The sequence below is a fragment of the Esox lucius genome, chromosome 2 (genome assembly GCF_011004845.1).
Source record: "Esox lucius isolate fEsoLuc1 chromosome 2, fEsoLuc1.pri, whole genome shotgun sequence".
Lineage (NCBI taxonomy): Eukaryota > Metazoa > Chordata > Actinopteri > Esociformes > Esocidae > Esox > Esox lucius.
Window position 1 is genome coordinate 36,125,162 of NC_047570.1, and position 27,662 is coordinate 36,152,823.

The 27,662-nt window shown below is 43.6% G+C and overlaps 1 protein-coding gene across 3 annotated transcripts in view; it reads left to right on the forward strand.

The window, feature by feature from the left end:
* Nucleotides 1–23,339, forward strand: part of LOC105021099 (nuclear receptor ROR-alpha A) — a 180,827-nt gene extending 157,488 nt beyond the window's left edge. For 2 of the 3 annotated variants that reach the window (XM_010888571.3, XM_010888573.5), the window contains 9 exons: nucleotides 8,963–9,048; nucleotides 10,679–10,820; nucleotides 11,346–11,783; nucleotides 13,368–13,489; nucleotides 13,904–14,036; nucleotides 14,655–14,762; nucleotides 15,394–15,504; nucleotides 15,645–15,757; nucleotides 18,182–23,339. In XM_010888571.3, the coding sequence (XP_010886873.2) occupies nucleotides 8,963–9,048; nucleotides 10,679–10,820; nucleotides 11,346–11,783; nucleotides 13,368–13,489; nucleotides 13,904–14,036; nucleotides 14,655–14,762; nucleotides 15,394–15,504; nucleotides 15,645–15,757; nucleotides 18,182–18,340 (1,412 nt within the window). In that variant the 3' untranslated portion in view covers nucleotides 18,341–23,339. The remainder of the gene's footprint in view (nucleotides 1–8,962; nucleotides 9,049–10,678; nucleotides 10,821–11,345; nucleotides 11,784–13,367; nucleotides 13,490–13,903; nucleotides 14,037–14,654; nucleotides 14,763–15,393; nucleotides 15,505–15,644; nucleotides 15,758–18,181) is intronic. The other variant, XM_010888572.4, reaches the window with a different exon arrangement.
* The last annotated feature ends 4,323 nt before the right edge of the window (nucleotides 23,340–27,662 follow it).

The window sequence follows — 27,662 nt, forward strand, 5'->3', positions numbered from 1 at the left end:
GGGGGGGGTCTGGGGGACCTTACAAACGGTGTGTGAGAGAGGGAGCGAGGCTGTGCTCATTCAAGCATTCGGCACTGGGATTTGTACTGCAGCCACTACAGTCAGAATAGGAAGAGCATTTGGCCACCAGGAAGTGACACATAAAAAGACTGTATCACTCATACTAAAGGGACCTTCTAGTTGTCTACATATATATATATATTTTTTATGCTACCTGTTTATTTGTTTCTGTTGGAAGTGCTCAGGATAAATCTAGTTTGGTTGATTGATTTATTGACCGACAAAAACGTCTTGAGTGACTCGTTATTTTCCGAGGCTATTTTTTGTGTCAGCTTTAGCGTGGTCCAGGCTGGGTCAGCAACCATGAGGGACCAGTAGAAAGCACGCCAGTTTTTAAAGCTGTGAGTGACACGCGCTGATGCTCTGTCAGGGACCATTCATGTTTAATTTGATTAGTGTGGACATAGATAAGTGGCTTGTGATTTGGGCTGTAAGCTTAAAGTGACAACGGACTATACCTTAACTTATGGACAGGTTTGGGAAACCCTGCTTGGGCTGCTGGATTTTAAATGTGCCGTCTTCCTGAAGGGGCAGTCCTACGGCCTGGTGAGATGGGCGGGTGAAGTCTAGTCTGCCAATCAATGGTTTGAGGGAAGTGAATAGGTTCCAAAGTGGTTAATATACTGTATGGTGTTCCCCTTAATGCTACTTCATAGCTTAATTTGATCATTTTGATCTAGGAATTCCTGATCAGAGAATCTTTCAAGTGGAGTTCTGTAAAAGCAGAGAATTGTGGGAAAATCACCAGAATATTGCAACTTTAAATATGTTATATCTGTAGGTAGGTGAGCAAGATGGTTTTTTTGTTCATTCCTTACCAGGCTAGGTGAACCATGTGTGAGAGATATAGAATGAGATAGACCTCACCAACCATGTGGGAGAGATAGAGAATGAGATAGACCTCACAAACCATGTGTGAGAGATAGAAACTGAGAGAGACCTCACTAACCATGTGTGAGAGATAGAGAGAGACTAAGAAAGACTGACGCATCTATTGTCATTTATTATCATGTTGTTTGGGTGTCTGTTTCCACCTGGCGCCCATGTTACAGGGACCAGAAGCATTTATACCAGAAAGGAAAAGGCTAAGTGGGTTAACTCTTGGCAAAATCCATCCTGCCATTATATATTGGGCAGAGATATTAAAACAAAAAGATTTGACTAGAATAATGGCAGCCCCAATCTCACAGTTTCTCTATCAACACTCCATGTTTTCTCTATAGAGATGGATAGAGTACACCAGTAGGAGACGGTGTGATTTATCACCAGCATACCTTTGAGGGCTACTAACATTTTAAAACATCCAGCTTCATAGGCACATCCTTCCCGATTGGAGTCGCAAGGTCAAATGATCAGGAGGATGGGGAGGTCAAAAGGTCAAATGATCAGGAGGATGGGGAAGATCAAAAGGTCAAATGATCAGGAGGATGGGGAGGTCAAAAGGTCAAATGATCAGGAGGATGGGGAGGTCAAATGATCAGGAGGATGGGGAAGATCAAAAGGTCAAATGATCAGGAGGATGAGGAGGTCAAATGATCAGGAGGATGGGGAGGTCAAATGATCAGGAGGATGAGGAGGATGAGGAGGATCACGAGGTCAAATGGCTCACCCAAATAACTGTACTGCTGAATTGACTACTTCAAAATGGAGATGCTGTGGTGGGCAGCGGCATCGCCGTGACAGGTTGTGTTTTCTCTCCGGCGCCGTCTGGTGCAGCTTCTGAGGAACCCGTCGTGTTATACTGTGAAGGACACCACAAACCCAGCAACCTTTACAGATGCGCCAAGGATAGGACATGCTTTGATATGATGGAACAAGGATGTGTGTGTGTTTTTGTGTGCACACTCCCCAGTGCATCCATGATGTTCCCAAGGCCCTGTTCTTACATCCACTCTGAATGTTTTGTGGATGTTCTGAAGGCTTCATTATTCAAATTCTCTCCAGTTTTTTAAGCAGGAGGCTGGATGTGGTCCTTGGAGACTGAGCAGCAGTCTGTAGGGAGGGGTGGGGAGGGAGAAGAAAGAAAGAAAGGGGGGAGTTTCCCCCTCTTGTTGATGTTGAGTTGAGCTGACGGATTCTTCTGGGGGAGACTACAGATGCAGAATTCTTATTTTAACCGGTTTTCTGCGGAAAGAGAAATGGCCCAGCAGTTACAGGACATTTCATTATTACCTGGATTATAATCTTCATTATTCAAGTTGTTTAGGTTCATGCCAGGGTTCATGTCTGGGTTCATGTCTGGGTTCATCTTAGGGTTCATGTCAGGGTTCATCTTAAGGGTTCACTTTAGGGTTCATATTTGGTTCATATCAGGGTTCACCTTAGGGTTCATATTGGGTTCATGTCAGGGTTCATCTTAGGGTTCATATTGGGTCCATGTCAGAGTTCATCTTAGGGTTCATGTCCGGGTTCATCTTAGGGTTCATATTGGGTTCATGTCAGGGTTCAAGGGTTTCACTCAAATTCAATTTGATACACTAGAGCCAGAAAACATCTGCATAGAGCAATTCTTTGAAAATGTGCCTTTATTTGTGCTCTGATACTGGTTGGAGATGATCCAGTCACTGATGAATTTGTTTTGCACAACAACCGACAAACAACTTCAACATTGACACTGTCAGACTGAAAGTAGCGTAGCGAACAACAGAGTTGCCAAATAGTTGAGTCTGAGTCGTCAGGTAACGTGAACCCCCGCCCAGTTCTCTGGCTCTGTATCAAGGCCGTTGATGTTGTTGTTGTTGTTGTTGTTGTTGTTGTTGTTGTTGTCGTGTCGTCGTGTCGTTCTCCCCTGAGCCCAAACGCACAGACTACCCAGTTAGGATGCTCGTCAATCACTGCCACGGCAACGGATTCATTAAACACTAATTACTCTGCCGTCTGCAAAACAAAACCCACAGAGGGGGCGTGTGGGCACGCACGCGCACACACACACACACACACACACACGGGTGGTACTCGACGGGCATGTAGACAATTATTCAACCCCCCCCCACTTTCCCTTCTTTACTCAGTGGGAATGTCACAAGGCGTTTGAGCTGAGTCTCTGGTAGTGGGGCCTGAAGTGCATTCGGCAGTGTGGTGAATCCTTCAGCGCGACTGCAGCTACACCAGACTGCATTAGGGAAGGCTGGCGGTACTCTGAAATATTAATGGCCTCACAGAGGAGCGCACAAACTGAAGTAAAAGCTGCTCTGGGTCGTTTTGTGTGTGTGTGTGTGTGTGTGTTTCTCTCGGTCATTCCGTTTCTCCTCATGACTACACCTCTTCCTGCTGAATCAACCCGTGGCGTGCAGACAGTTCGGATGCAATTTTAATATCTGCTCTCCGCGCAGTGCTCAGCCCCCCCAGTCTCCGTGGTTCATCTTTAATGCTGCTGTTAAACAGCTATGAGTGAGGCAGGATGTTTCTGGGGAGGGGAAGGGGCCTTCCAGTGTCTGTTCCCCAGTCCTCTCCTGTGTTCGCCTGCTGTTTTACCTTTGTAGACAGTTTTATTCCCCCTTTACCTCCTTCTCAGTTGCTTGCTCGTTCTCTCTGTCTCTCTTCTCTCTTTCGTTTTCTCTCCTCTATCTTGTTCTCTACCCTCTCTCTTTCTCTCCTGTCTGTCTGTCTGTCTGTGTGTGTGTCTCTCTGTGTGTGTGTGTCTGTCTGTGTGTGTGTGTCTGTCTGTGTGTGTGTGTGTGTCTGTCTGTCTGTCTGTCTGTGTGTGTGTGTCTGTCTGTGTGTCTCAGAATGTCTGTATGTTTCTTTGAGAGCATTGCTGACTCCCAGGACCGTGTGTCTTCTTAGATCATATGTTGTTTGGGCAACATGAGAGGACCGACCCCGAAACAAAGACGGATTTATCTGATGTGTTTTATGTTGTTGTGACGTCCTGCCTTCCTCTGCTTGCACACACATAACGTCTGATTGTGTGTGTGTGTGTGTGCATGCGTGTGCTGCCTGTGTCATTGAGGTCAACCTCAGTATATACATTATAGTTCTCAACCACACTCATGATTGTCCTGCAGTCTTCGCTGGTGAACAGGGTCCGCTTAGAGATGGTTGTGTACTAGCTTTTAGTTTTTTTCTTCTTCACCACAGTACAGTTCTGTGAAATAATCCACTCTAGGCCCTGCGACAGTGGACTTAAGATAAGTTATTAGAAAGGGCTGCTCAATCACTGCTGTAATATTATATAGTAATAATATAATAACATAATAACATAGTGCTATACAGTACCAGTCTTTTGTTTGCGTGCACACGTTCCTCAGGTCCTGCCTGTCTTTCTGGTCGGTTCCATAATGGTGAGACCTGCATTTGTCTCTGTGCTGTAGCTGTTTGTTATTAACGCAAGCCTCTGCTTCCTGGTACATTGCTAATCTGTGCATGATGCTGGCCTATGTTGTGTTCAGTCCTCACATCGCCGTCAACACACTTACATAAAGCACCCTGTGAGCTCTGATTGGGCCCAGAAACTCATGGTTTGCGCCTGGACCCGAAGAAATGCGTCGGCGCGGCGATGTTTTTCAGATACAGCCTCAGACCGAAACGTGAACGAAACTGCAGCGGGAGAGATCTGTGGAGATCTGGGAGAGATCTGCTAGAGTGGTCAGACAGCAGGATCACATGGTCCGTAGACACTGGGTTTAAAGGGGAAGTTCAGCCAAATCAAGAAGGTGTGACGGCCAGCCTTGCTTTTGTTTGCCCAGCCACTCCTTTCAACACAAACCTTTTGGCAATTCTGCCACCAGAGCCATGGACTTCATACACATTAAAGAAATATGAAAATTTTCTAATGCGGGTGTCCTGTCCCTTTAAGGTCTCTGTTTATGGTGTTAGAAAACCCTGTCTGAAGGGCCCCGCTGTTCTAGTGTCTTTGATTGGGCTAAGGCCTAGTGTCAGAGATGGACGTGACATATTGTGAAGCACCAACAAATTGAGTGGTCTTTATTACGGAGGATTCTGGCAAACGTGTCCAACAATTATCCATCCTTCATATTCACTCTTCTTCTGGTCATGGTGGACGAAATAATTGGCAACTGGGCCTGCCCAGTATTTTGAAATATGTCCCAAAGCATTATGGGAAATTTATTTCACAAGAATGTGGAAGTTTCTGCTTTGAATATGCTTTTGCTTCATCAGAAATGTACCCCCCCCCCACGACCCTTGGCCCCTCCATTTGTGCTTTCTCGCATACCTCCGCCTTTTGCGCGAGGGTCCCAAAGCTGAAGGCGTGAAAATGATCAAGGATGTAGGGGGCTAATTGGACCCTCTGGTGGCCCCTTCTTGTGAGTGTGCTACGATGCAGTCTCCACTAGAGAAGTGGAATCCCAGAAGGCATTGCACGATGAAAGCACAGAGAGGCAATCCTAATTGTATGACACATGCATTTGTTTATGTTTATTTGAGTAAAATTTCTCCAGAATTACATTTCTACTGTTAATGAGGTTTAATGTATTTAAAAAATAGAATTTGTAAAATTAGAATTTGGATGTTTTGTCAACTGAAAGTAGACGTTGAATTGCGTCGTTCAAGTCAGGAGTGAGTCCCAACATTGATGTGTTTATTAAACCCTTAGCTGCTCTGTGGAAGTCACCCTCTTGAGTTTCATCAGCAACACATCACCATGGAGGGCACTAGGAGCAAGGGCTTAGGGCATAGGGGTGGGATTGGGACCAGGGGAGCGTCTCCATGCCTCCGTCAAGTGCCTCCTTTGTTCTGGAGGTTATCTGTAGTCTCTGATTACCAGAACTCTCAGGGAAGCACAAAAGTGATTTCATTCGTAGTAGCTCGTTATTAGATTTCCTTCTGACATAACTCTTCATTGTTTCCGAGCTACGAAACTTAAGCATTTGCTACACCTGCCACAACATCTGCTAAACTGTGTATGCGGACAATAAAGTTTGATTTGATACAGTGTGCTTCCAACCCCTCCCCCCCCACCGCTTATAATGCATTGTATGCAGAACACAGGAAGAACCTCAGGTGTTTGCTGATTGGAAGTAATATGTTCCTGTAGGACAGCACACGCAGCACAACCGTTCAGACACACACACACACACCGACACACTCACATACAGCAGAATCACTGCCAGCCAGAGCCCCAGTCATGCAGTCAAGTTGTTGTGTTGTTATCCACTGCATTGTGTCAACAAAGCACTTTGAGTCGACGGCGAGAGATGAAATCAGTGTGAGACGAACGAGCCTCTCAGCTCGCTTCACAAATGAGCAGGTTGCACTTTTAAACACTGACAGAATAGAAACAGGTAGTATGGGAGGTCTCTTCCACTGCTGAGATGGGTGCACAAAATATAGCAGTGGATCAGGAACAGTGTGTGTGTGTGTGTGTGTGTGTGTGTGTGTGTGAGTGTTTGAGAGAGAACTACATCAATGCATCATGCTGGTTTGACATTGTCTTGGCTAGCGGGCAACTACAGTCTATCTCAATGAAACATGTCCTTATCACTGAAACATGTCCTTATCACTGAAACATGTCCTTATCACTGAAACATGTCCTTATCACTGAAACATGTCCTTATCACTGAAACATGTCCTTATCACTGAAACGTCTCTGTCGGCAGGTAATTTGTTGACATGACGTGATGTATTTTCATCCATGATTTGCAATAGCTGGAAAGACATCTGAACCATTTTCACCACATATATGGTTATCTGCTTTGATTGCTTCATCCTCTTAAGCATTCAATTCAATTTCAGATGCTTCACTCCAGTTAAACTTCACCAGGTTTTTAATCAACATCATATAACATAACAGTCTTTCATTCTAGTTCATTCATCAGGAGGGGGAAGGTGAGGTCAGTTCTCAAATAATACTTTGTGCATGTTGTTGTTGTTGTGGTTGTTGTTAGTCAACATGTTTTAAGCAAGAGTAGGTGACTGCTGGATCGTCTGAGCGGAGGATTTCCCCTCACCTGCGCTGCCACCTATTGGTCGCAGCATGGTAAAACACCAGAGCCCAGACTAGAGAGGCTGTAGTTCAGCTCGGTTCAAAGTTTCTCAAATGCACCGAATAACACAGCGTCATCCTGCACAATGAAATGATTGTGACATGGCACGCGGCATCTACGCAATTACAATCACGAAATATATTAAGCAAACATTTACATAACAATGTAAACTAGCAGCGATATTAAAAGGATGGGGAATATGAACAATATGGGTAGAAGTATTGAATATTATAGGTGCAATATGGCTGTAATATGCCTATGAATGGTACATGCAAAATAATATTCTGTGTGCATTCAATGTACATGGAAAGACATCAGAGCATCTGTAGTTATGCCTCAGCGGGTGTGAGGACGCATCAGGACAATGCCTGACATGTCAGCGTCCTGCCCCTCATATTGTACATGATATCATTAGGATGAATTCCATCATCACAGAAGTGACTCACCAAGGTGACCATTAGGAACCCACCCCCCACTCCTCCCTGACCACAGGCCGGGCTGTTCCACACACCTGCGTTACCTCACATTTTATTCAACTCGCTGAAGCAGCCAGTGCTGACTGAAATCCAGGAGCAAACAAAATGTCATGAACAATACAGGCAACAATAACTGCGTGTCAGAATGAGGGCTGAATGATGGATGGTAATTTCTCTGGGAGTTGAAGCAGTTCAGAGGCCTATGAAGAGTTCAAGAAGCGTTGATGGTCTCGGAGGGAGCCAGTCAGTCAGTGTCAGATGGAGGCAACCGGGTCGACAGGCTCAGCAGTGCACCTCGCTGTCACCTCTGGTTCTCCTTCCTCTGGCTTTGTAGGTGGCTGGTTAGCCACTGATCCCAACTAGCACTGCATGGCCCCCACTGTATAGACTCTACTGAATAACCCCACTGTATAGTTTCTACTGAATAACCCCCACTGTATTGTCTCTACTGAATAACCCCACTGTATAGCCTCAACTGTATCGTCTCCACAGTATAGTCTATACTGTATAGCCCACACTGTATAGCACCCACTGTATAGCCTTAACTGTATAGCCTCAAATGTATAGCCCCCACTGTAAAGCACCCACTGTTTAGCACCCACTGTATAGCCTCAACTGTATAGCCTCCACTGTATAGCCACATTGTATATTCCCCACTGTATAGCCACACTATATCCTCCACTGTATAGGCACACTGTACATCCCCCACAGTATTCACCCACTGTAGTGCCCCCACTGTATAGCCTCAACTGAATAATACCCACTGTAGTGCCCCCACTGTATAGCCTCAACTGAATAATACCCACTGTAGTGTCACAAAGAATGGGAAGGTCACCACACAGTTTTGATGGTCAGAAGGGCACCACTTCTGATCAGGACCTAGATTGTACTATGTAGTGAATAGGTTTATAGATAGGATGAATTAAAACAGACATACACATATACAGCTCAGGCTACGCTAGTAGCTAGCGGTTATTGAATTGGCTTGCCAACACAACTTGGGCTTAATGGTTAGCATCACAGGCTGATTGAAAAAAAAATTGTTGGAGTGATTGGATTGCCATAGTCCATACCTCATTTAATTTATTCCAGTTTAATGTTAACAAAGCTTTGATTAGGAGTATGTGAAATGTAAGAGAATTGCTTCTTTGATCACTGGTACAAATATCCATGTGACATGGACCCGCTGATGTTACTGGGAATTGTGACATATTTTTTCCGGCTTCTGTATTTTTAGGTTCCAAGCGTTAGGGAAGTCTACATACAGAATGTGGTGACATGTTATATCCTTGTGTCAGATCTTGTGGAAGGTGTGTGTGTATGGGGGGGGGGGGGGTTTACACCAGCCCACGGGTGTTTTTGATGTTTCCTTCCTGTTGTTGCTCTGTTGAACTGTGGGGTGGTTTGATGTTGACAGGTGACAGTGCCATCCTGACCCCCTTTATTCTCCCTCTCTGTCTTCATCTTTCCAATCTCCAGCTCAAATTGAAATTATTCCTTGTAAGATATGTGGAGATAAATCGTCCGGCATCCACTACGGGGTGATCACCTGCGAAGGCTGCAAGGTAAGAACATGCATCACGTTATTATAACATCACTTCCTGCTGGGGTTGGCATGGAGATGGTATTGATGTTCTGGCTGTGACTCGTCTGTTGTTGTCCCCCCCCCCGCCACCTCTTTTGTTCTTCTGACTTAGAAACATTTCAAAGGATTTTCTGTCAGAACACTCTGAAGTAAAACTCTAAAGTAGAGTTTTCTAAAGAAACTTCAAAGTTATAAAAAGACAGGCAAACTCTGTATTGGTAGTCATTCAGAACTAGCATTATAGTTCCATTGAGAATTGGGGAAGTATAATATTTATCCTCCATTCAGACAACAACACAATAATTATGCCAGTGGAAAAGCTGTGAGGTTATTTTACACAAAGTAAAACTTAAAATCCTCAGCGAGTGATTTATGTCTCTGTTGATAAACTACACTTGCCATCCTTATTGTCTTTACTGAGGTCACCTCCTCATACCAACAAAAACAACCTGTCTCAAACAGGACTACAGCTCCCCTCTCTCCTCTCTCTCTTCTCTGGCTTTCTCTCTCTCATTACTGCTACTAAGGCAGAGTGGCATTTCATGTTTTTTGGGGCTGAGTAGATCAACAACAGGCTGAGTAGGTCATTACTTATTGTATTTAGCGTAGAGGAGTCCAGTCTGACATCGTTAGTCTTAGCTTTCAGAGACAAAGAGAGACAGAGAGAGAAAGAGAGAGACAGAGACAGACTGACAGAGAGAGAGAGAGAGAGACAGACAGAGAGACAGACAGAGAAAGACAGAGAGAGACAGAGAGAGAGAGACAGACAGAGAGACAGAGAGACAGAGAGAGACAGGCAGAGAGAGACAGGCAGAGAGAGACAGATGGAGACAGACAGAGAGAGACAGAGACGGAGACAGACAGAGAGAGAGAGAGAGAGAGAGGGAGAGAGAAAGAGAGACAGAGAGAGACAGACAGAGAGTATGCATCACAGAGCTGATTTCCAGTCATTAAACAGAATAGCATAGACAGCTTATGAAGACGCATCCACATCGGACTGTTGATCTAAATCAGAGCTTCTCAAAGGTTTTTGGGTCTTGACTACTCTGATATGGAATGTTTTGTGTGGCCCTGCCTTTTACATTTTATTTATATACAGTACAGTATATTCACATACTCTTTTGTAATGGGTTCTGACAGGTTCTTATGGGTTCTCAGGAAAAAGCAGAAGACGTGCATGTTCCTGAGAGTAATACATTTTAGGAACTGAGTCATAATATTTGAACCAAATTTGAGTTAAATGCAGTTAAATATAAACAGTAGTCAAATACAACTGTATTTACAACTGTATTTGACTCATGTAAATTCATGCTTTTAAGACCCAGGCACAGTAATTGTACTTTCCTTGTTCAGGTCAGACGACCCCTAATTGGGGAAATGCTGATCTAAATGCAGTCTATTAACAATCCATTGAAATCGTTTAACAAAACCTTTCAGTAAAACCAGACAATTATCTCATTTTAATCAGCGTGGGGGTCACAGCCATCTCTTTTGACAGTGTATGCATGAAGGGTGAGGAGCTGCGCTCTGAACTAGAGAACTCCTGCCGACCCCAACCTCATTCCCAGCTGAACTCTCGCGCCCCCCCCCCGCCCCCCCACCTCCTCCAGGGTTTCTTCAGGAGGAGCCAGCAGAGTAATGCCGCGTACTCCTGCCCTCGTCAGAAGAACTGTCTCATTGACAGGACCAGCAGAAACCGCTGCCAGCACTGTAGACTACAGAAATGCCTGGCTGTGGGGATGTCGCGAGACGGTATGATAAACCTGCCGTACACACACGCGCACAAACCCACACGAGCACAAACCCCACCGCACACACACATGGTCAAACCCACACACACACACACACATTTCATTGGCTTACGGTTCAGAAGCCAGGCAAGAGGATACTGGACATCGTCACCTTCATATTGATCACATGTCATATTGCACATTCAAGTCCAATCACCTTTAATTATATCCATCCTAGCAGTTTAGACTCCCACACTCACAAAAACATTGGTTTGGTGAGCGTTTCGGTTGTCTCACTCACTATCAACTGTCATATGCGACCATAGTATCGCCATCAATATGGGTCACAAGAATGTCCAATGAATGCCTGTATTGTAAATTACTCTTGCCGTGGAAAAAAATGTCAGTGGATTCAGCATTTGCTAAATTAATGAAATGCATAATATCCCCGTGTGTCTGCTCACACACAAAAAACATACCTGCCCTGGTGCATGGCCAACTGTGTTGCTATGACGACATTGCTCTGCCCCCCCCCACACACACACAGCCGTGAAGTTTGGCCGCATGTCCAAGAAGCAGAGAGACAGCCTGTACGCCGAAGTCCAGAAGCACCGCCTTCAGCAGGCCCAGCAGCAGCAGAGAGACCACCACCCCCACCAGACCCCGGGGGAGGCCGAGCCCCTCTCTCCCCCCTACGGCCTCACCTCCAGCGGCCTCACGGACCTCCACGAAGACCTAGGGGGCTACATGGAGAATCACAGCCCAGACGGAAGCTCCGCGGCCTCCAAGGGGGGCTCCGACTCGGGAGGAGGGGGCCTGGGGGGGTTCTACCTGGACATTCAGCCGTCCCCTGACCAGTCTGGTCTCGATATCAACGGTATAAAACCAGAGCCTCTGTGTGATTATGGTTCCAACCAGGGTTTCTTCCCATACTGTTCCTTCGCCAACGGAGAGACGTCTCCCACAGTCTCAATGGCTGAGCTAGGTGAGTGGGAAGTAGGGGAGGGAGGGACGGAGGGGAAAGGGGGAGGGATGAGGAGGGAAGGGGGACAGGGGGGACAGGGGGAGAGGGTGGAGAGAGGAAGAGAGGGAAAGGGAGAGACGTCTCCTGCCTCATCCGTGGCTGGGTTGGGTCCTGGATAGGGGAAGGTAGGAAGGATAGAGTGAGAGAGAGAGAGAGAGAGGCTGGTGGGGGGGAGACGGGGTGAGGTGAGGTACGGGGAGGAATGGAGAATTACAGACAGAGGAAGTTACGCGTTGAGGTACATTATGGGATGGAAGAATGGAGAAAGAGACGGGTAGGGGATGGCTAAACATCAGTCAGACAGAAGTTAAACCAGATGAGCAGACAGGAGGGAGAAAGGAGAAAGGAGAAACACAGACGAAAGAGGGAGAGAAAGAACAGACAGAAGGTAGAAAGACAGAGAGAGCAGAACCATGGGGCAATAGGACACCAAAGGTGGTTTAAAATAGCAGGAGGTTGGAAACTCATCTTCAGAGCTCATTAGAACTGTGGCCTGGTAATTAGTATTGTGTTAATTAGCTGCGGTTGGGAACCAGAGGGGTGTGTGCTCAGGGAAATCAGTTCCTTACTCTCCCCAGAGTGCCCAGGAAGATAGTTTCTTCTTTCAACAAAAGCATTTATTATTACGATACCCCCCTCATTTTCTCTCTCCTACAGCCAATAATGGCTTTTGTTTTCAATCGAAATGAGTGCACTGCTCCGTGTGAATACTATTCAGGACATACTGTTTGTCCGCCACATTGCAAAATACATTAAATTAAATCATAAATCAAGTTTTGTTTCTCTAAGGTTAGTTTACACAATAGTGAAATACTGTCTAAATGATGCAAAAGCAGCTGATTTGAAGGTCCCGTGTAAATCATTGGTTCCCAACCTGTGTTCTATGGGTTCTGCAGTTGTTCTGCAAATTTTAGAGATTTATTTCCCCTTTCAAAGCAATAATCGGTAGAGGAATATTCAAAAATAATTGCACATTCTGTTTTTACTGTATATGCAAATGTTTCACACATTTGCACTTTCTGTACAGCACATATGATACATATAATAAAAGACAGGAGAAGTGTGTTTCCACTGAACTGGAGCTTTAACAGAAGAGCAAAGAACTCTGAATCACTGTCTGAATCATGTCAGAAGTGTGGAATGCTGTCTGAATAATTTCACAATAGCAAAATACTGAATGTCAGAATAATAAAATATTACTGAATCATGTCAGAATAGGGGAAGGGAAAATCCACTACCACCATAATAAGTATTTAAACCATATTTGAGCAGTAGGCCTTAGAATATCCCTGTATTCAGACAATCTTATGGTTTGTGGGTATGAACGCTGAAAACCTTGATTAACCATTTTCACCTGACTGGGCCAAGCCAAGAGAAGCCAAGCCCAAGTGTGCTGCTGGAATAAACAGTGCGAAACTAAAACACCCAATCAGTTCGGTTTGGATTGGCTCAGTTAGTGTGCAAAACAAGGCTAGCTCTTGATGTTAGATTTGACCAGTGGCGACGGTCCGGTTCTTCATGATGTCCTGCTGCTGTGTCCCTCAGAGCACCTGGGTCAGAACATCTCCAAGTCCCACCAGGAGACCTGTCAGTACCTGAGGGAGGAGCTACAGAGCATGACCTGGCAGGCCTTCCTTCAGGACGAAATAGAGACCTACCAGAGCAAGGTAATAATATGTCCATACAGTTTGGCCTATACCCTACCTAGCCCACTATTGTACAATACAGACACCTACAAGTCACACGTGCACCTTCCATAATACACCTGTTATAGTACACTTTACATAGTACACCTGTTATAGTACACTTTACATAGTACACCTTACATAGTAACATTGACACCAGTAACCCTGACACCAGTTTGCTACATGGGACTCTAGAGGAAAAGATGGAGACCTACCAGAGCCAGTAACAATGGGATCTCTGTCTGTCTCCTTTCGCTCACTCGTTTCTTTTATATCTCTACTATTTAAATGATTCTCTCCCTTCTAGTCTTCCTCTCTTTATCTCCCTCTGTTGTGGTATCCTTCTAACCTGTTTGTTGATGTTGTTTGTCTGCAATTTGCTGTTTCTGTCGTCAGCCTGAGGAGGTGATGTGGCAGCTTTGTGCCATCAAGATAACCGAGGCTATACAGTACGTGGTGGAGTTTGCCAAACGCATCGACGGCTTCATGGAGCTCTGCCAGAACGACCAGATAGTGCTGCTCAAAGCAGGTGCGCTCTTTCAACGAAGCTAACTGGAATAAAACCACAGACAGGGCACGTAGAAAGAACTTGGAACCTGTAACCCTAACAATTTGAACGGGAAAACTCCCTAGAAATGTACAGTGGTCCACCAGTTGAGCCAGGCGTCTATTCTATAGATTGTATTTCTATGGACTCAACCCGGTTCAGTGGCCTTCCTCTGTGGTGTTACCGTGTTTGATAACGGGGCAGCCGACTCAGTCACCAGCCCTGTTCTCTGGGTTGCTGCTTAACCCTGTCTCCTTCTGGGTAGCTAGTGGCAGAAGCAGCTAAAACATGATCATAACCAGGTAGTATATGAATGAAGATCTACATGGCACTTACATCATCAGGGTTATGGGTTCGAATCCCACGGACGGACAGGGTGATTTTGTGTGGGGGAAAATATGAAAGACCCTCTGGATAAGTTACATGACTTAACGCGACTTAAATCTAGGCGTTTAGAATGAAGAAAGGGACTTGACTGTAATTTCTGTTATTGTCTAGTTAAGATAATAAAACAACGATAATGCTCAGTTGTCCTGAATGATTAAGATCCTGGGATGGACTGTATGCTTGACATGGAACATGTTGTGGCCCTCTGTGCAGGTTCTCTGGAGGTGGTCTTCATCAGGATGTGTCGAGCCTTTGACTCTCAGAACAGCACTGTCTACTTCGATGGGAAGTACGCTGGCCCGGACGTCTTCAAAGCATTAGGTCAGTCAAGTGTCACTTACTGTATTACAACATTAAATCAGTGTGGTGCAGAATATTCACAGTTTTTACTGTATTTCTTTAAGAAAATGGAAGACATTGTTAGAGATTAAAAGGTACAACAAAGAGAAAATGTTCAACTGTTCATGGAACGATAAAAATTTAAATAGGACCTTGAGTCTGGTGACGTTGGAGGTTTGTGTCCCTGGGTTCTGTGGGTACCTCAGCACTGATTTGATATGAGAATCCACGTGACCTTGTTCATTACGATGCAAAAGTAAAAAAAAAAAAAACGCACATGCCGTCCTTGATCATCACTCCTACACTGAGACACTCTGTGAAAGGCTCTTCATTCGTGACTCCTTTCGACCGCTCGGCTCGCCCACCAAGATCTGATGGGATGTGATTAGCCAGGCGGCTCAACCCAGACTCCTGCTGTATGCTGTGAATGCAGGATCCTCTAATGTACATCGGTTCAGATCCCGGCCTTGTTCTCTGGCGGCTCCGTTTCATGTCATCGCTGTCATATTTTTACCTCCAGCTTCTGTTGTCTCCCTCCCTCTCTCCCTCTCTCCCTCCCTCCCTCCCTCTCTCCCTCCCTCCTCCCTCCACCTCCGTCTGTCTGATCTGACAGGTTGCGATGACTTGATCAGCTCCGTCTTTGAGTTTGGGAAGGGGATGTGTGCCATGCACCTCTCCGAGGAAGAGATAGCCCTGTTCTCCGCGTACGTTCTGATGTCTGCAGGTAGGCATCATGGCACCTCTCATTAAGTCACTGTAAACACCTTTAAGGCTGTCACGTTGAATGTTCCAGGTGGAAGCACATGCCTACAGACGCATCGCTAACCGCCGTCCCTGTCATGTCTCCTGCGTGTGCGTGTGTAGATCGGACATGGCTTCAGGAGAAATTAAAGGTGGAGAAGCTCCAGCAGAAGATCCAGCTGGCCCTCCAACATGTCCTCCAGAAGAACGGCAGAGAGGATGTGGTTCTCACGAAGGTATACTGAAACGGTCCCCCCTGATCTTTATAGGAACGTTTGTAAAATACCCAGAATGTTACTTGGTGTGAAGTTTCTGCTGGTAGAAGACATATAGAGACTGGGGACAGAATTAACCAAATCAACTGTCATGAATGCAGGTACAATAATCTAAGATGTGAGGATGTGAGGTGATGAGATATGAATCGTTAGAGTATCATGAAATAAAATGTTAGTCATTTACTCTATTTAGTAGTTTACAGCTATTTTGCAGTAATTTAGAAATCAAAATGTTGATGTGCACATTTAGCCATCTAGATTGTACAAACCCGATTCCAAAAAAGTTGGGACACTGTACAATTGTGAATAAAAACAGAATGCAATGATGTGGAAGTTTCAAATTTCAATATTTTATTCAGAATACAACATAGATGACATATCAAATGTTTAAACTGAGAAAATGTATCACTTGAAGGGAAAAATAAGTTGGGACAAGGCCATGTTTACCACTGTGTGGCATCCCCTCTTCTTTTTATAACAGACTGCAAACGTCTGGGGACTGAGGAGACAAGTTGCTCAAGTTTATGAATAGGAATGTTGTCCCATTCTTGTCTAATACAGGCTTCTAGTTGCTCAACTGTCTTAGGTCTTCTTTGTCGCACCTTCCTCTTTATGATGCGCCAAATGTTTTCTATGGATGAAAGATCTGGACTGCAGGCTGGCCATTTCAGTACCCGGATCCTTCTTCTATGTAGTCATGACATTGTAATTGATGCAGTATGTGGTCTGGCATTGTCATGTTGGAAAATACAAGGTCTTCCCTGAAAAAGACGACGTCTGGATGGGAGCATATGTTGTTCTAGAACTTGGATATAACTGTCAGCATTGATGGTGCCTTTCCAGATATGTAGGCTGCCCACGCCACACGCACTCATGCAACCCCATACCATCAGAGATGCAGGCTTCTGAACTGAGCGCTGATAACAACTTGGATTGTCCTTGTCCTCTTTAGTCCGGATGACATGGCGTCCCAGTTTTCCAAAAGGAACTTCAAATTTTGATTCGTCTGACCACAGAACACTTTTCCACTTTGCCACAGTCCATTTTAAATGATCCTTGGCCCAGAGAAAACGCCTGCGCTTCTGGATCCTGTTTAGATACGGCTTCTTTTTTGACCTATAGAGTTTTAGCTGGCAACGGCAAATGGCACGGTGGATTGTGTTCACCGACAATGTTTTCTGGAAGTATTCCTGAGCCCATGTTGTGATTCCCATTACAGTATCATTCCTGTATGTGATGCAGTACTGTCGGAGGGCCCGTCCACGGGCATCCAGTATGGTTTTCCAGCCTTGACCCTTACGCACAGAGATTGTTCCAGATACTCTGAATCTTTGGATGATATTATGCACTGTAGATGATGATAACTTCCAACTCTTTGCAATTTTTCTCTGAGAAACTCCTTTCTGATATTGCTCCACTATTTTTCGCCGCAGCATTGGGGGAATTGGTGATCCTCTGCCCATCTTGACTTCTGAGAGACACTGCCACTCTGAGAGGCTCTTTTTATACCCAATCATGTTGCCAATTGACATAATAAGTTGCAAATTGGTCCTCCAGCTGTTCCTTATCTGAACATTTAACTTTTCCGGCCTCTTATTGCTACCTGTCCCAACTTTTTTGGAACGTGTAGCTCTCATGAAATCCAAAATGAGCCACTATTTGGCATTAAATTACAAAATGTCTCACTTTCAACATTCGATATGTAATCTATATTCTATTGTGAATTAAATATATATATTATTAAAGTTTATGAGATTTGTAAATTATTCCATTCCTTTTTTACTCACAGTTTGTACAGTGTCCCAACTTATTTGAAATTGGGTTTGTAAATGTATCTCTATAGATGTTGGCAGGTAGATAGAGTTTTGGGAGTGGTGTAGTATATTCAGGCAAACACATTTTATTTTGTGTACAAGAAAATATTTTCTTTAGGTGTTGGAAGAAAGGGATGTGATTGGTTAACCCCTAACCCTTATCTAACCTTAACCCTTACCTAACCTAACCTTGACCCTTACCTAACCCTTTTCTTAAAGTTCTTACACACATTTATGCACAGCATTCCAGGAAATGTTTAGTCCTGTACACGGGTGCATGTCATGAATGTCTTATGAGCAGTTAGTGTCTGTTTCCAGTGTGTTTTGTGACCTGGTACCTTTCCTGAGGACCATGATCATGCTGTGTACAGGCCAGTTCTTCTGTTGTACTCTACTAATCTAGGATTATTTCAGTCATCAGAATTTCACAGCAGGATTGCAGACCATATTCTCTGGTGTACAGGAAATGTGCAAGTCATGGCTGACAGCCTGGACGCAACATAGCAGTCCCGAATCCTAATATCCTCCCCCCCCCCCCCCCCCCTCCCCCGTCTCCCCCGTCTCTCTACAGTTGATATGCAAAGTGTCGACCCTCAGAGCGTTAGTCAGCCGGCACACGGAGAAGCTGACTGCCTTCAAAGCAACATACCCAGACATTGTCCGAGCCCACTTCCCACCGCTGTACAAGGAGCTGTTTGGCTCGGACTTGGAACAGGGATCTATGACATAGACGGCCCGCCCAGCACACCCACCATGTACTGAGTCATGCTCATTGGTCCTGTAGCCTCGTTCACGGATGCAGCGTTGACCTTTGACACTGCCCCGGTCCCTCCCTGCACATACCTGGATAGATAAACCGACGACTAGGCTGAACCATAAAAGGAGCACCTTCACACCCTCATTTCTTCGTTCTGTTCGTCTTTCTTTTCCTCTGTTCTGGATAATGAGCTGGGTCCGGATTTTTGGTCGTGGCGACGGGGATGAGGAAATGTTCAGCGCCGAGCAGGACGCGGGTCTGTCGACAACGCCTAACCGTGGACATCCGTGTCACGAGCGAGTCGTGTAGATTGCTGCCAACACGCCAATATACGTCCCTTTCGCCCGAACCGTCTGCTACTTAACCTTCAGAGCCTGAGGAGGAGAGGAAGTCACCACCAAAATAATGACCAGGATGCGTCCTAAATGGCACGCTACTCCCTACATTGTGCACAATATTTCAACAGGGCCTGTGTGGGGCTACAGTCAAAAGAAGTGCACTACTTTTGAGGGAATAGTGTGCCAGGTTTCAATGTCATCTCTTTCCGTGGTCCTACAGGGTATATTGCTATGCTGATAATGAGTACATACATACTATATTTGAGAAATGAATCGATATTTTTAGAATCTATTTTAAAGAACCTATTATTGTTGTCATAACTACTATTATATATCTAGTTCTCCCGTTTGCTCCGGTTGACGAGACACTTTTACTAAGACCCTTCTCTGAGTTTTTAGGTAATGAATTGTGGACTTTCTAGTTAAAGTTTTGCATGTTGTCCTCTGGAGAACTGGTGCGTCACAGCATACGACACTGGAATTATGACACGATAAATTAGCCCAGTTGTGCATTTCCACGATTACTGTCTTCTATCTAACACATCCCATGTCCCTGTTCTCATACGATGCAGCTGCGATGATCTCCGTCTCTGAGATCATCCATCGATTTGATTGGCCAACCCACCATGCCGCTCACCTTGGCCCCACCAACTATTCCACCAGAGCCACTGTACCAAAGATGGTCAATATTTACTGAGATGGACAGCTTTGGTCCGCTCAACTCTGTGTTTTTCCCCAGTTAGACATCTGGGCCAGCTTAGATCATTGACATCCATTAAAATTGTGATGTAGCCAAACGGCTGTCCTCCTTCCCCAACTGTATGTCTGTGGTCGACCAGAAGATGAGACCTCCAATTAAGCTGGTCAGTTATTTTTGACTAACTTACATCTTATTTTGTATCAGGAAGGTATGACAGTCAAAACACATGATTTTGAACAAGCGAGATATCCCACCACTAAGTAGACCGATGTCCTGCGTGCTTCCCTCTGACGGGCCGAGCTGTGAGGAAGCTGGGATGTTAAATCTCATATGTAACTCGGAAGAAGCCGGGTGACTCTTCAGTCGGTGGCTACAATGAGCCGAGACACCGGGCGTTAGGATGGCACCTGAGATCCGTCGAAGTCACCTGACAAAAGCGGACCTTGTAGTCCCTCCGACTGGGGAAACGTCAAAGAGATACTGGTCGTTTTATCCAACGCCTTAGCAGGTCCGTCGAGTGGCTGTCCAGTATTGCCACCTAGTGGCTGAAAAGTGTACCGCTCTTCTCCTGTCTCCAGCCTAGCTGTGTCCATTATTTTATTTTCTCCCTAATGTCTTGGCCTCTCAAGCGTGTGTTCATGTGTTGAAGATGTTTACGAAGAAGATGTTGACCCCTAGCGATGTGCACAGCCGCTCCGCGCCCAACTGAGGTCATTTCAGTCGATGTGGAGAGATCATTTGGGAAGATTATCAAAGCCTTGTCTGGTAGCAAATAGCATTTAAATATATAAGCCATGAAAGAAACAGAGAGCACTTACTTTTTGCTAAGAAGGAGAGTAGTGTTGACCAGAGTTAGTGGTTGTTTTGTGTTGTTGCTGCCACTGCATTATGGTTGTGTAGTCCTTTTTTAATGTGCAGTTGTTAAACACTTTCACATGCTCTCTTCAACACCAAGACGAGTCGTGTGTGTGTGTGCGTATCAAGTCGTGTGTGTGTGTGTATCAAGTCGTGTGTGTGTGTGTGTCAAGTCCTCTGTGTGTATTATGTATTGTCAGCTTTTTTTGCACACCAATCTTAATTCGTTCTGCAATAATAAAGTACACGATCTATAAGTTCTTTGCTACTGTTCCTCAGGAAAGATTCAGACTTTTTCATCTCTGTGCTTTTTTCTCTTGAGCTTTCTTCTCTTGAAGACCGTTTTTGTTGTCATTGTTTCGGTAGCGAATGTCAGCTGAACCCATCACTATATAGCACTTGGCAGAAACCTCCAGTTGAACTCTCTGTTGAACCCGTAAGAATCTTTTACTCTGTTCTGTTTTTATTCATCGTGACTATAGAATAGTATAGGCTGTAAAGTAATCAGACAAGGGGAAGGATTTTAAATGAACAATAATATCCCCCCCCCCCCACCAAGCAAAAGTGTCAGAGAACTGAAGCAATGCTTGCACTATCGAACCCACTTGATTCATATTGATGATGATATTCTGGTGAACACTCAGGGAGACTAGAAACACACAGTAGCAGAGAGAATAGTAAAAAAAAAAAAAAAAAACGAAATAATAATAATAGAAAAAAAGCAAATGCTCTGCAGATTTTGTTTTGTTCAGCAAATAGCTTGTTTTGTGTTGCTTTGGTGTATCTATTGGTTTGGTGAGTGTTAATGTACCGTGTGTAGACCTTTGTGTGTCTGTATGTGTTTGTGTTAGTTAACACTATGCTGATAACATCCAGTAGTGACGCTAGACAAGGCTTTTATAGTTAAGGACATCTGTGTTGTCAGCTGGGAAGGCAGTTTTGTCGTTCCTCATGTTCTACTCCTCACACTCAGTCCACCTCACCACATCCTTACACGCGAAAGTAGCCTCTATCTCCAAAGCACAGTAGTGAAACTGCATTTCTCAAAAAGTCATGAAAGTAACTTTAGCCATAATCGAATGTCAAGCAATAATGATGTAAATGTTGTATTAGTATTTCTTCTTTGTGAATAGTTTGAAATATTGCATGACAATGCAAATTCTAATTCGTCACATTTCAGTTCATTTTAGTTGTATTTTCCTCTTTATTCTGAGATCAGTGTGTTTCTTTTTATTGTACATGTACGACTGGTTTGATGCTAAGAGCTATGAATTTATAGATGTATCTTGTGTAAGGATGCAAAACTGCCGTAACTGTCCAAAGCTTTTACGTTCTTTGGAAATTCAGGTTGGAAGAAATCCTTAATACAGTTTTTTCCATCCAAAATTTCTATGAAACCTAGCCATTTGGGAAAAGTTACCGGAATTTTGCAACTGTAATTTTTTTCCATCCCTTTTTTAAATTCACCATATGTAATTACATCTATATATTCTGACTGTACAGGCCAGGCGAGAGGAAAATACTGCTATAGATGCCTATTCAGTGCAAATATGTAATTGTACAATATCTGTTTTTAATCTCGCTCTTATAGATTTTAGTTGAGTAGATAAGTAGAATGCAGGATTCTTGTTGTTCAGATGTGTGGTGCTAGGTTCCTTCTTTGAACAGGCCCTTCAGTTCTAGATGGTTCTAGATTGCGCCAGGTTTTTGGTTCCCTTGGTTCCACTGAGTACTGATGGGTTGTTGATGTTAAGACTAAGTGATTATGATGAATAATGATCATAGTAAGATGACATATTTTCCCAGCTGGTGCCTGTATCAGTGAATCAGCATTGGGACAGCTATATTTCTTTTCTATGTACATTTAAGTTTGTTAGGGGGAAAAAAACTGCAGCGGTTTTTATACAGATAACAGAATAGAGTTGCAGCACCTGAGATTCTAGCCTCAGAATAAAATGTGTTTGTTTGGTTAATTGAGTCGGGCTTAAAAAGCAGTATTTGTAATAATGTAATTTCTTCTTTAAACCTGTGTAAAGAAGTGATTGTGAAAGCCATTGGTTGGAGCTGAAGCAGTGGACTGGCTGAGTCCAACCCATCAGATCGGACCAACATGGCGGGTTTTTATCGACCAAAATGACTTGGCAGTAATACAGGAAGTCCACTCTATGGATTCATCAAAACATAACCGCAAGAGGAATCTCATTGGTCAAAATAATCGGGAGAGTAAGGACGTACAGTCTTCAGATATAATGTTGGATATTAAGTTTATGAATCACGCAATACCTGTAATAGAGTTTTGCTCTACACATATTGTACATGAGATTGGAAAATGGTTCTGTAAAATCTGTACTACTATTGATAGGGCAGAGTGTGTACACCTTATTGACTGAAACCACAACCATCCTCTTCAATATACTGCTATGAAATCAGAGCAGTTCAATCTGAGTTCATTCTGGCTGATTATTTTATCTTAATTACTTTGTTGCTAGCCAGGGCCGTACGATAAAAGAATAGACAATCTATTTTAATGTTTTTCTAAGATGGATTACATTTGTGTCTTTGTTCTTTTAAAAATAAGACCATTTCCTCACATGTTTGATGTAGAAAATAGAACAAAGAAAGGAACGTAAAAAAATAAACTTTGTTAAATAAAAAACAAGGATTTTAACTTAACCAGCTACAGCATCATGTAATTTTTTCATGTTTTGATGTCACATATTTGCTACTGATCTTTAAGATGATGACATTCGGACATGTACCTTTTTATCCAGCTCTTTTAAACTCTTTCTCTTCAGTTGTTCTTCACAACAGCTACTTTGTTTCTCTGTCTGATTAATAAATACAAAATATAAGTATTTTGTAAATACGAACTGTAAAGCAAAATAAGAAATGTAATGTTGTCTTTTAAATACTTTTCATTCTAATATGATGAATATTGTTATAATGTACTTAGAAAACAAACTGTACCTTTAATATTATTATCTTTATTGAAAGAACAATGGACACATCAGTTTTCGATGTGTGTAATCTGTGGTTATCCCAGAATAAAAATGACAGCTTTGAGAAAAGCTAGCAATCATACATTTCCTGTCGTTTTTGTATTCGATATATAGTTTACATACAGTAGTATATAGTTTATTGATAAATATAATTGTCTTGTTTTATACTATCTCCATCTATTAAAAGTTTTTTTTTTTTTTTTAAATATGCAATACTGAATACATATTTAGGACCACTAAATGATTTCTTGTTTTGTTCTTGCTTAGACATTTTACACAAGCATTAGGTTTTAATGCACAAGGACTCAAATGGACTCAAGTCAAATATGTTTCAACTTTCGGCTTGAGGCCTAAAACTTCACTAACATCTTTACAGTGCTTTTGTTTGGGCAACAATGGGGGATTCACCCCAAAAGCTCAAAAAACTTTTATTTTACTGTAAATATGTCATTTTTAAATTGTCATTTCCACACATTATGCATTATTGTTTATCCAGTAGAGGACGCTGAAGAGCATCGAAGAAGAGATTGCAGTTGCAGAAGCTGTGGTCTCACACAGGATAGCCTCCATTGATGCTGTGACTCTTAATTCTTGGACTCTAAAAGTTTTTCCAAAGGGGTTGGTCTACCTAGGAGGTGGGGTGGATACAAAAAATCTAAATTGGTGGGGGTTCTTGTAGGAAGAATCCTACTTTTCATGTTGGAAACTTTTAACTTGTAATTACGGGTTCACATGCCTGGGAACAGACCTCCAATGTAATTACAGCCAGGAAATGAATGTAGGATTTCTTAAACCCAACACTCACCAAGACTTGCCAATATCATGCACCACTGAAATCCCAATGAACATAAATATATACTTCATTAAAGAACTGGATAGATATTTACTTTAAACTTTGATTTGTTAGAGGTCTCATACTGCATTTAAAATTATTTCTACACAGAACAACAAAAGCTGGCTCGTATCATTAGCTAGGGTGATATGTTATCTGTTTCTGCAGAAACAAATATCTACTTTACTAGATAACTACTAATTTCCAACTTCCAGTAGATATTTATGTTCGGCAACTCAAACGTACAGCTAAAATGCCCATTTTCAAACTTGTTGGGTGGGCAGCTAGCCGGTTGGAACTGCATAATGTTAACCATCCAGTGTCTCAGTATTAACACTGGTGCTGAGTGAGAGAGTTGGCACATCTGCACTGTGCTGCAGTAAATAATAACAGAACACTAATGAATAGGTGGCTTGGGCATCTGTTTCGGATGCCTCCGGAACACCTTCCTGGGAAGGTGTACCGGGCCCGTCCCACCGGGAGGAGATCCCGGGGAAATCCTAGGACATGCTGGAGGGACTATGTCTCCTGGTTGGCCTTGGAATGCCTCGGTGTCCCCCCGGAAGAGCTAGAGGAAGTGTCTAGGGAGAGGGAAGTCTGGGCATCTCTGCTTAGACTGCTGCCCCCGCGACCCGGCCTCCGGATATGCGGAAGATGATGATAATGAATAGCAACAAGGGGTCTGCTAGCATGAGCCACGGAGCGTAGGTCAATGTATTTCCGGTCAGACGGATGTGGTTTCTGAGCACGCCGTGGTGGGACTCCATGCCCCAGCCCTACTGAAGGAACTGCGAAATGAACAATGGAGACCAAGGCACCGCTTGCTATTAAGAGCCAAACCAAGCATTGCGGAATGACCGCAGCCACACTTGAAAAACTGCTACACATGACAGCTTATTGGGACGTTACCAATATCTGCTTCCTTCATTTGTTGTGCTGATGTTCAGGGAAAAGTTGTTGTCCCGGGACCACAATGCCAGTTTCACTTGACATGACTCTTCAGGCCTACAAAGCAGAGGTCTGAAGACACACCCCTGGGGGACCCCAGTGTTAAGAGTAAGGGAGTAAAACAGGACTGAGGACACACCCCTGGGAGGCCCCAGCATTAACAGTCAGGTATTAAAACACAGGACTGAGTACACACCCCTGGGAGGCCCCAGCATTAACAGTCAGGTATTAAAACACAGGACTGAGGACACACCCCTGGGAGGCCCCAGTGTTAAGGGTCAGGAGGGAGTTGTTGCCTCATAACCTGCTCTTTAGAAAGTCCAGTATCCAGTTGTACAGGTTAGTGTCCACACCCAGTGCTCGGACCTTGGTGATGAGTTTGGAGGGAATAGGAGTGATGATGCTGTCCCTTTCCTTGTCCACATGGTCATACTTTTGACCTAGTCTAGAATCAAATAGACTCTGGATTTAGCCCAGAGAAATTTTAATTGGACTCTTAATTTCTCACCCAGCACAGCCAGAAGAGGACTGGTCACCCCTCTGCTGTTGTAAAAAGGGCTTTATAAATACATTTGATTGATTGATTGATTGATTGATGATTGCTAGTCTATACTCAATAAACAGCATTTGCTTTTTGGTGTTGATCATCTCTAGGTGTGTTGCGAAAATTGTATCCTGTGGGTTATTTTTTCCCGTTATTTGATGGGGTCAGTGTGCTAAGAACACATATGCAGCAACGACCTGGGAGCATTCAGGGTTAACTGTCCTGCTCAAAGACCTAGTGTATGGAATGCCATTTGCGTATACAAAATGAACATTTAACGCATTCAATTATAAACCGATTACTGTAGATGGCTAGCAAATAGCTATACCCTACCTATAATGAAAACAATGACCGTCAACTAGTTATTTTATATTTTTGTTATTTTTGATTTTTCCGGTAACTATATTCACTTGTTCTATTAAAACAGCTGAACTTAAAAATAGACAGAAGGGGAACAGAAACAAATTATCTGTATACAAAACTAAGAATATCAGTGGTGGGAAAAATATGTAAGCTACTTGTTTGCCAATCAACATAATATAATGTTGTTGTTAGTTGTTCATGTAAGCCTAGGTAATGTGTTTCTTCACAAGGTTTAATCAGCAATGTTTTGTTGCCATCACTCTAACCTGCTCTTCCTGGGTGAGAAAGCAGAATTTCAAGACTTTTTTATATTGCAAAGTTCAGTTTCTTCAAGACACAGTGCAACACTACAAGCGATTTAGGATGTTAAACATGTTGGTTGGAGTTTGTCCATCGCAAAATGAACATGAGCCGTTTTACTTTTGGCTTACTACATGTAGCTTCTAAAGCTTGTAGCCAGTGATGTTTTTGATTCCCCTCAACTAGCCCTACTGTTTTGTCCCTGGCATATTCAATACCCAGTCAGTCTCCTGTGTGACAGGCTGCGTCTCTAACCATTACGCTGTTTAACAATGGTTGGTAGGTCAGTCAAAGACATTCGCTCTTCTTGGCTGACCCAGCTGACGTGGTCCGGCAAAAATACAATAACATTGATTAGAATAGCTTTATTTCATTTTATTTAGAATTTACATCACATGTAAGTAGACATACTGTTTAATTTTAATTAGCAGAGAAAAGAAAGAAATGCACTGAACAATCGTTTTATCAATGGAATGTTATCAGTGGAGTCCATTACTATAATCCGCTGGTTGATCATTACCTATCTCTTTAACTCAGCAGCATGAGCTGTGGATAGAAAATGTCTCTGAATACACAAAGACTGCACACAAAGGATTTAGCCTCACAGTTTAGACAAGACTTGGGTCGGGTCACTGAAAGTTCTGCGTAACTGTGTAAAAGAGCAACCGAAGCATGTGTACTGTTGTGACGATCCAGTAAGTCAAGCATTCTCTCCCTCCCCACCAACCCCCCAACCTCCACCCCAACACTCCCAGCTCCAGGGTGTGTCACAATCATGACAGCGTCCCTATCTCAGAGGGAGGGGTCACTGAGGGGGGGTGCGATAAACCAGGAGTTCACATGCCAGAGGATTGCAACATGTGAACAAACCCCCCCCTCCATAGATGTAATGGAATAATCAAATATTTCTCAGGAGGACGACCTCATACTACTGAACGCTGTGTTTTAGGTGGGGTTTTTGAAGTGACCCTTCCCCCCTTCAGTTTAATGATCATTTGACTCTTCCGCTTTAACTATCAACTTTTCTGTGAACAAGGTGGAGATTTTACTAATGAAGTTATTGTTGGTCTGTCACTCTGTTCCACCAGTAAGACCAGTGAAGTCCAAGGTGGTTTCCCGTACACAGATTAAGTCTAGTCCAGGACTAAAAATAAATCCCCTTAACTTGATTTTTACTCCCGACTAATAGGTGATTGGGAAACTATGGGAAAATGTGCTTGAGAGACACTGAACAAATGATATGGCCAGTAATGAGACAGTCTACTACGCATCCAGGAGTATGACTCACACCTCTGTAACCATGTCAAAACAATATGACGCCATATGAAGCAATATATTAAGAGTAGGCAGTTAATTACTCAAACCCCCATTAAATTAACTTGATTTTAATATAAAGCAATCTGTGAACGGCAACAT